The sequence below is a fragment of the Syzygium oleosum genome, unplaced genomic scaffold (assembly GCF_021117445.2).
Source record: "Syzygium oleosum isolate NSW1041296 unplaced genomic scaffold, Sole_v2.1 Sole_v2.01, whole genome shotgun sequence".
Classification (NCBI taxonomy): domain Eukaryota; kingdom Viridiplantae; phylum Streptophyta; class Magnoliopsida; order Myrtales; family Myrtaceae; genus Syzygium; species Syzygium oleosum.
The window spans coordinates 6,739,447-6,749,343 of record NW_026607485.1 but is presented as its reverse complement, the minus strand read 5'-3'; the positions used below and the strand labels follow the sequence as shown (position 1 = coordinate 6,749,343).

The window sequence follows — 9,897 nt, the reverse complement described above, 5'->3', positions numbered from 1 at the left end:
TCTAGATACAATGCTTTACATACCAAGTTAGGAAACTCGCATCGATCGTGATCCTTCCCTAGTGAAACTTCATATATATTAAGTTCAGTCGGTATTTGGTCGACTTAAAGTTACTATCACGTTTTTCAGCGACCTAACTTGACCTACACCTAACGATGACCTCTTATAGATAATAAAGAAAAAAAAAATTTCGAAAATGTCAGATCAGGCACAAAGTATGCCAATCATAAATGTGAATAACGATAGAAATTATTTAACAGTGCAAAACTCTAATAGATTTGTGATGCCTCTTAAAATTTTATTCTGCATAGTTTATCATTTTATTTTCGCTTACATAGGCTAATATTGACATGCATGCCAAAAAAAATCAGATTTATATGTGGCCAATTAGTTTTCCATTTAGGCTCCATTCGTTTGGCGGAAAATATTCTCCTTTAGGAAAATATTTTCCCGGAAGTCATTTTCCTGGAAAATATTTTCCCGAACATAATTTTCCGGTGTTCGCGACCAATATGAAAAAGTTTCGGAAAATATTTTTCGCGCCGATCGGCAGCGCCGGCGGCGGCGGCCGGCGGCGGGCGACCGGGCGGCGGCGTCCGGCGGCGGGCGACCGGCGGCGGCGTCCGGCGGCGGGCGACCGCGGCGGGGGACCGGCGGCCGGCGACTGCCGCCGGCGACAGCGGCTCCGGCGGCGGCCGGCGACCTTAGTGGAGAAGAAGAAGAAGAAGCTCCGGAAAATGATTTCCGCTTTTGAAGAAGCGGAAGTCATTTTCCGTAGACTTAGGCTATTTTGTGAGGGGGGGAAGGAAAATATTTTCCCACGGAAAACGTTTTCCGCCCCCCGAACACCGGAAAACCCAGAAAATATTTTTCGGAAGAATATTTTCCGCCAAACGAACAGAGCCTTAGTTTATGCTCAGAAGGCCAGCAGAATCTTACGAAAACTTTTCAAATTCATGTACTGTCGTCCTTTAATCTATGTGTATTCATAACACCTGATTAAGGTTCTTTGATTCCACTTTCCTTTCTCTTTTGTTCCCCTTGCGAATGCTATGAAACCGGTCGAGCTTCAAGGATGGGAAAAGAAAATATGGAATAAGTCCATCTCAGTTAAAGGTTGTGAAGAATTTGGAAAATGCAGAAGAAGCAAATCTCCCAACTTGCTGTGCACACGCGTGCCCATATTTGAATTTTTGAGTAGCATGTAACTATAGTATGTGTTTCCAAAATCATGCCGGAAATAGAGCGGCAGATTTGTAAGCGGTGCGTGATTGACAGGTTTTTTTTTGGTTTTGACGGTTAACGGATTAGGTCGCCCAGATTCGGCTTTCGAAATGCTGGTAATTAGCTGATGAAAAAAGGTCATCTGTGGTAAAATGACGTCTTCTGAAGACACCTCCAGCATCAAGTTTAGCTGAGGATTTGCGGCGATTGCAGTGAAGTTTATCCTCACAGTCATCTCAGAAGATTCCTCAAGTAGCTCTCTCGGAGGGATATGATTCGTAGAGTTACCATATAGAAGTCGAATTCCTACACAAGAAGAGAGGAGTTGCGAAAGGCGGCAGTCAATCCAAAACATCACTGCAAGAGCACTCCCCTTTGAGATCACGTCGACCCATTTAGGTCTGGATCATATGACGGACCAGCAGAGTGATTTGTACACGCACGTGATAGCGACGGCTAGTTGGATTATAGGACTTCAAAGGTTTTCTAGCAAGAAGGGAAACAAAGAGAGAGATGTGAAAGCATGCATCTGGGGTTTTTAAGCCTGGTGGGGCTCTTTGGTCATGTGAAACCCTACTTTTGTTACCCAAAAGCCTCTCTAAAAGCAGTTCTTTCTCATCCTTGTGTTGGAATATCAATCTCTCTCTCTCTCTCTCTCAAAACAGCCTCTTTATAACGCAAGACTTTCTGAAGCAAACGTGGGGTGTCTGCATAATTCTGTGTATAAATTCCACAACAAAGGGAAAAGAGCTTCCAAACCCGAGGAGAGACGAGCTAAAAAGTTGGAGACAACCTGTCTTCCAAGTGGGGAAGTGACAAAACTCCAAGAACAACGCATCGGACTTTTCGGCTTTCCGGGAATCATCTCTGACTCGAAAAGGGTCGGATGATGAGTTGTGCAGCGCGTGCGCGTGTGAAGCAAGCAGGCAATGTGGATCGACCTCTCCTTTTCATCTTCTTTTTAAAAGTGGGTCTCTCCTCCATCTCTGCAAACAGTGAAAAGCAAACGCTTCGAATGGAATTCCTTGAGGCTGCCTGTTAAACAGTCGTTGTTGTCGTACTTGGGAAGCGAAGAAGGATAGGGTAAGAGCTGGCCGAATGAGGCTATCGTAGCCTTTAGCTGATGCTCGTTTTGGTAATGATGAATGTGTTCTTTGCATGAATAGGATAAGGTGCATGCATATAGGTGTTTGTAGATGATTCATATACAAAAAAGAGAAAATCAAATGGACAAAAAAAAAACGTATAAAGAAAAGGGAAAAACTTATAAAAAAACTATCGAACTATGTCATATCTACCATGAATTTTTTTTATAACATAAAAAATCCCAAATTATACTCACGGTGACATATTTACTATAAACTTTTTCTTGCGAAATAAAAAACCCAAGATTTGTATTTATATGACACTTTTACGCTCCATAAAAGTTCTGTCAGATGATTTTTCAATTAAAACAACGTGTCACGTGAGTGTTATGTCGAAAACGTTTGCTTTCCGGTGTCAATGTGGGAAGATATTTAACAGTTCTCATTAGCGGAACTTTGACGGAGAGTAAATAACTCACACGGGTACAAAGTTGAGATTTAGTGTACTCGTGAGGGGATTTGGATGACGAGATCTAATGAACTTGCGAATGGATTTGAATTCTTCGATGATGATAGTCATGTGGTATATAACTTCTCATTTTCACTTTCAGTTGTCAGAACACGATGATAATAACGGTGGTTAGAGGCAACGGCAATAACGACGGTCAAAGGCAACGACGATCGGCTATCGTCGTGGTGGTGGTATTCGCGTTGCTGGCGAAGCAATATTCAGATGTGTCACTCTTGATAAGTTACTTTAAATTATTATTTTTTATCTAATTCGACCTCCTTCTATTTCGAATTTCTGAGGACGTTACCAAATAATGAATAGGTTCCTATATCGAGACTCAAATTGAATTTCATAATTGCTCTTTTTCAAAACCCGATGTTGATCGTCGGTGATCCCAAACCAACATAATCATAAAAAGAGTATTGAAGATTTTTGGGCAAGAAGCTTTTGTGCGTACTTCCATCGCACTTTTCACTCTATGACCTGTCTGGGGGATTATGATCCTATCAAATCGAAGAGTCCATCTTCTTCACAGAGTGGGGCACCTCGGCTTTTTATGATTCGACAGAATTTATTCGCCATATGTTCGTACCGTTCATTCTTTAGAGAAAGTAAATCATGTAATGGTTTATGGTCATGCAGTAGGTTAACATGAGATCAAATGCTAGTCGAGACCTTCTATGTACCAGATATTAAAAAATTCGGGCCATATTTACTCATCTATATACGCGCACCCAAGAATAAACAAATGCAGACGTGAAGGGCAAGACGACAAAGAAAAATTACCTTATTATCTCTTAATACAATGTATGTCATCGTCTCTATCTAACTAATGGAGAACATTAGTTTACTCCGGTGCATGAAAACCGACTCTTACATAAGATAAATTATGGAAAAAGTGTCAGAAAAGTCACAAATCTATTGAATAGGTGTTAATTTAGTCATAAACCTTCTTTTGATGTTAATTCAGTCATAAGTATTTTGCTTTTGTGCCAATTCAGTCATTCTGGCTAATTTTGGCCAAAATTTACTGACGTGGACGCCGGTCGACTTATGTGGCACTGTCGGCAATGCTCGATCTTGCCAAATCCGCTAAGGGCGAGCCCCGCCAACCCAGCCCGAGGTCGCCCTTGCGGCCATCCTGCGAGGGCGGATATTGTTTTGTACGAACGTTTGGTATGCTACAGCTTTGATATTGTTTTTGGCTTGATTGCTCAAAAACAGGTCCATTTAGACGGCCAACTTAACAAAGTCACATGCGAATTTTCGTCCCCAAAAAAAAAAAACACACACACACGCACGCACGCACGAACGTACGAATTTTCATCGAAATTCATAAATTTTGAATATTCAAACGAGGAAGAGAAAAAGAAAAGAAAAGTCGGGCAAACCGAAATTTGAAAGACGGAACGGTGAACAAGAAGCCAAGAATAAGAAGAAGTCAAGAAATTAAAAAAAAAACCCACACACACACACACAAAAAGCAAAAAAAAAAAATCCAATTTGTTTTTTATTTTTTTATTTATTATTTTATTCCCCCCTGCTTTTTTGAATTTTCTTGTGCGGGCGTGGGTTCTTGGGACACGGCCTCTGCGAGCAGCAGCAGCAGGAGGAGCAGGAGGACAACACAAACCCCCACTCGAGCACGCAACGCACAGCATCATCCTCCCTTTCTCTCTCTCTCTCTCCTTCCCTGCACTGTTCGAATCATTCAATCATCAATTCCTCTCCCCCCCGACGATCGTTTTCACGCCCCGTGAATTCGCGTCCATCCCCTCTTCTTCGCGTCCGTTCTCGCTTTCGAATTTCGTTTCTTTAACTGCCCCCCCCTCCTTCGTCGCGCTCTTGCTTCTCGAGCCGTGTGATCTTGCCCCCGCGACCACTTACACCTCCCTCGGTACACTCCCCCCCTCCCTCCCTCCTCTTCTCGGTTGTGTCGCCCCTGATCAGCCCGACAAAGTCCCTCGCTTCTTCCCTTGTTCTCTCTCTCTCCTTCTCTCTCTCTCTCTCTCGCTTTGTGCTCTTTTTGGATTCGATTCCGTCGGCTTTCTTGAAATTCTCGGTGGCGAAATTCCTTGCTTGTTTTTGGGACTGCGGATGTTCCCGCACCCATCTTTGACGCCTTTTGGCGGAGACCCTTTTTAGCAAGGCCGCGTCTTTCGCGGAGGCTGGCTCTGGGTGTCTTCGCTTTCGAGGGTTTTGCGGGCCGCATTTGGAAATTCAGCTCCTGGGTACTGCCGCCCGCGCGCCATGACCGCGTCGACAGCTTCGGAGCTTGTTCCCGCGAGTGCCGCCGCCCATCTGCGGATTTTGTGGAGGAGCTGCGGGGAAAGGCGGCTCTGAATCCAAAGCTTCGTGCTCCGTGCTTTTCGGGGAACCTCTATCGAACAGGCGGTCTGCTGCTGTTGGAAATTCCTTTGCTTCTTTTTGGGGCCTTCCTGGAGGATCTTCCTTCATGGGTTGCGCACATGGAAAGTGCGGTGGGCGCCGCCCCCAATCTTCGGACTGTGATTCTGGGGAGTTTCAAGAGGCGGGTCAATTCGGTGTCCATGGGAAGCACGTACTCACCCAGAGGTCGATAGAGCGCGCGCCCGTTCCTTCCCACAACTTTCGTTTGGAGTACTCTGTTCTGACGCAGCGTGGTTACTACCCCGATTCCCCTGACAAGGAAAACCAAGATAGCTTTTGCATTCGGACCCAGCTTCAAGGTAACCCGAATCTCCATTTCTTTGGTGTGTTTGATGGGCATGGTCAATTTGGTGCCCAGTGTTCCAATTTCGTTCGAGAGAGATTGGTGGATATCTTAGCAAATGACCCTGGGCTGTTGGATGATCCCGTTAACGCCTACAGTTCGGCGTTTGTAAGGACAAATCAGGAGCTGCATGATAGTGAGATAGACGACATGATGAGTGGTACTACCGCTATTACAGTCCTTGTTGTTGGGGATAAGCTTCTTATTGCAAATGTGGGTGATTCAAGGGCAGTTATCGCACTTAAAGTTGGTAACAGAATTTTAGCTGAGAAATTGTCCTCTGATCAAACCCCCTTTAGGCGAGATGAGTGTGAGAGAGTGAAGCGCTGTGGAGCTAGGGTTCTGAGCGTAGATCAGGTGGAAGGGCTAAAGGATCCGGATATACAGACATGGGGTGATGAAGAGAGTGAAGGCAGTGATCCTCCGAGGCTGTGGGTTCAGAATGGAATGTATCCTGGCACAGCATTCACGAGGAGTATAGGAGACGGTACAGCTGAGAGAATTGGTGTGATTGCCGATCCTGAAGTGTCCATGGTTCAGCTCACACCTGATCATTTGTTCTTTGTTGTTGCAAGTGATGGAGTTTTCGAGTTTCTCCCTAACCAGGCGGTTGTCAATATGGTAAGGCTTTTCATCCTATTCTTAATAGATTAGCAGCCATTTTCAACCCAATGCAACTTGCGGCTGTTCTATTAAAATATCCTCAATCTGTTGTTGTCCCCATACCTCACCACCGACTAGTCGAAGTCGAATGATTCTCCGATGGGGCATATATTGCTGCACTAGAAAAATGGATGATCTGGAGCAGCTGACTGTAAAAAACTTTGCCATCCTCCTTTGCTTTGTGCTTGGATACTGTGTTTTTGTTTTATTTTTGATCTACTTAAGTTGACAACCAGAGCCATACTCCTTAAGGATTTTTGTAACTGGAAGAGGCAAATGCTGTGGCGAAACTGATTAATCTGTTTTGCATCTCTACCTTTGTGTTTTCTTAATGTTTGCTAATCTTACATGCATGTTGATGCCTTCAATTCTCTGAATATAGCATTTTGCTTTTGCTAGGGCATATTTCTACAAATAACAAATAACAATATTTTATTGGATACTGAAAGTAGCAGGCATTCATTGACACTCGCTGTCTTATTCTTCTTTTTGATATTTGATTCTCTTATGCATTGCAATTATGATCTCCTTGAGGTCATATTCGAGCTTTTTAGACCATCAGCTCTTCATGGATGCCTTAACCATCTTGACCACACTTCTACTTTCGTATTCTTGCCCTGTACTAATTTTATCTACCATTTATAGCATCTTCTCTCGTATAACAGTTTATCTAGGGCGATTCTCCACTTTGTCTGCACCCTCATCAAAACCATGATGCCTCTTACTGTCCAGCTCTTCTTTCCACAGTCACCTAGCGATCTCATGCATAATTTGCTTCTACATTTGATATATTTTGCTATTGAAACTAGATTACTATTAAGGCATTCTACTTTAATTTTATGGAAATTTATACAAAGTAAGCAGCCCCCTAGCGGCGCTGCTCATAGCATCTGGATTTCAGTGTGCGATTTGAAGGATATCTCTGCTGCGTTTATTCAAAACTTAACTTGTGCAATAACTGAAATTGTTGGGTGAGCTCTCCACATGGGAAACATTCTGGTGATGTAGTGACCATTGGATTACTTTGCATCTTATATTTCCATATTCCACTGAACTTGTTTTATTCATGTTTCTCCATACAGGTGGCAAGTTATCCTGATCCTAGAGATGCATGTGCTGCCATTGCTGGAGAATCATATAAACTATGGTTGGATAATGAAAACCGAACAGATGATATAACAATTATTATTGTACATCTTAAAGACTTGTGTAATGTACGAATCTATTTCCCCCTCTTTTTTGGTCATCTCGCTGCATTATGGCAGATTGTTTTAGCTCTTTTTCACTATTTTTGTCAATTGATTATTCCTAACTGGTTTTTTGGGAAGTATCTAGGGCAACAAGAGATTATTAACATTAGTTTCGCACACCATCACATATTTTTCTTTCTTGCGTTGTGATAGCTCATGTATCTAGAAAGATGCATGTAATGGGTTTTGTCATTTCATGAGAATTCTTGCTCCTAGAATGATAAGCAATGACTTTTTGTATCTTAAGTTTGATTCTCTTTTCCTGATGCTTCTTTGTATTATGTCCTATTTTTACTTCATTCGAAGTCATAGATTTCTAACTTTCTTGTGCTCTAGGCAGGTGCCTATGCTGCAAGGACAGCATCCTTAAGAACGGGAAGAGGAAGCTCCAACTCATCCTTTACGACCGCATCAGAAATGTATAGATCGATGAGGAGTGAGATTTCTGATTTTGAGACTTACCAGCGCACCATTTCTAACAACCGAAGTCCAGCAATCGTTATTCCATCTCCGTCACGTTCACCACAGTCGGTGAGTAAACTATGTCTAAGTCACCCTCCTAATCAGATTGGGCCTTCTCTTAACAGTATCTTCCCTTATTTTCTGCAGTAGCTTTGATAAAAGGACATCCTTCAAGCTGCCTAATATCATGAGATAGAAAGACATGGTAAATATTTTATCTCAGCTTCGATGATGAACAAGTGGCATTCGACACTTCAAAAGGGCCTTGACGTTTACATGTCAATGGCATCTCGTTTGACCATTCGCGTGTGTTTGGTTGTAGGAGACATGCGAATTGTTAACCAACTGATGGCTCAAAAAGATTTGACTGCATGTAGAAACTTCATTTGGTAGTGGTTGAAAGGCCAAGGCTATGTCTGACTTTGACAATAAATCCGTTGCTAATTGTGAAGAACATGCCATCTGCAAAAACAGAGCACCGGACCAACAGCCGCAGCTTTGCTCCTGCATGGCTGCATATCCAAAAAATGATGAGGTAGTTGAGAAATAAGAACTGGAGTCTGATTTTAGTTAGCTTGTGACGAAATTGGGCTGTGAATTGTAAGGTGATGGCGGTGAGAAATTTTGTGTGTGGCAGCAGTGCAGTCGAAAGGTCTCCGACCTTACTGTGGCCAGAGTTTCCCACGTACAGAACGGTTGGCAATAGGTTTAACATGAAGTTTTGCACGGATAAGAGATAGGATGAGAACTGAGAATGCACTGTCCCGTTGCTGAGAGACTAACCGCCTGTTCATAATTAATCTGCCTTTCTTCCTTTGTCAAAGCTTGAAACTTTTCCTTTGGATGAGAACTGAGAATACACTGTCAGTCCATCTGGTTGGCTGTTGACGGGAAAACTTCATTTGCGTATGTTTTAAGATGGAAGCACAAGCAAGCGCATGTGGTGGGAGGTCGAGGATGAATGTGCGAAAATTGTCTTCGACCACGACAAACGTGAATCATTATATTCACATGTGATATTTGTTCATCATGAAATTATTTTTTGAAGGCATGCGATTCATCATGTGCTGTCCATGCTTACACAAGATTGTCAGTGCTATCTTGCAAAACGCGCACGATTACGTGACAAGGAACTTGGGTCAATGAAAGTTGCGAATTTTGCTGAAAAGTGCACTTGGTTTGCTGAGAAGCGCATTTAGTTTGATTAACTCCAATGGCCAACTTGATAACGCTCGCATTACAAGTGGTCACTACCTCAAATTATACCAAAATAGGCTAGAAACAAATATATTTGAGTTAGAATACATAACTAACGGATTGTTTTAGCAATCACAAATTGCAATTATCCCAAACTGTCCGCTCAGCACACGCGTTTTATTTTATCAGGCAAACTGCCTAACCCTTGATACATACTATAATCCCTACATGGCGAAGGGCTCCATCGAGGTGCCAAATTTTCCCATTGATGTGAGCTCTAGGGGGATGATCAACCTACAATGGCTCGAGCAAACTATTCTCCGTTGAGAGACGGCCCGTCCACTTGCTCAGTCATATCACTAATGCCGACATTTAATAATAAAAAAAATCAAAGGTTATTTTAGACATACAAAGTTTTTACATTTGTGCAAATTGATAAGAGGTTATTTTAGACTTACCTAAATATAGGAAAATTGGTAACTTAAGAAAGTTATTAAGCTACCAAAAGAAAAAAGGTTGTTAGCTTGTTACAAAAGTTCAATAATTTTGAAAGAGTCCGATAAACCTGGGTAGGTGACTAATGATAGTAGACAGAAGCCAAGAAAGCAGCTCCTGGAGCGAGCTCAGCAACACTGACTCTGTACTAAGAACGGCTCAAGTTGTCCGAGACCCTGTCCGCATCGCTTCCTCCACTTTTGCAGTGGAGTCGGTTGATTCAGCCAAAACAATCTAAGGGCGGCGATAAATTGAAGA

At 42.7% G+C, this 9,897-nt stretch overlaps 1 protein-coding gene across 3 annotated transcripts; it reads left to right on the top strand.

Moving 5' to 3' along the window:
• The first annotated feature begins 5,057 nt into the window (after window positions 1-5,057).
• On the top strand, window positions 5,058-8,843 carry LOC115685066 (probable protein phosphatase 2C 35). Of its 3 annotated transcripts, XR_008818856.1 has the most exons (5): window positions 5,059-6,193; window positions 7,318-7,449; window positions 7,822-8,016; window positions 8,095-8,152; window positions 8,270-8,843. XR_008818856.1 is itself a non-coding variant. In XM_056321422.1 (4 exons), exons 1-4 carry the CDS (start codon window positions 5,276-5,278, stop codon window positions 8,095-8,097), a joined length of 1,248 nt encoding a protein of 415 aa, XP_056177397.1. In that variant the 5' UTR covers window positions 5,059-5,275; the 3' UTR covers window positions 8,098-8,843. The 3 variants fall into 3 exon arrangements, 2 of the variants coding, with proteins under 2 accessions (XP_030465927.1, XP_056177397.1); XM_056321422.1 differs by having other exon boundaries at window positions 8,095-8,843; XM_030610067.2 differs by lacking the exons at window positions 8,095-8,152; window positions 8,270-8,843 and having other exon boundaries at window positions 5,058-6,193; window positions 7,826-7,997.
• Window positions 8,844-9,897: the final 1,054 nt, after the last annotated feature.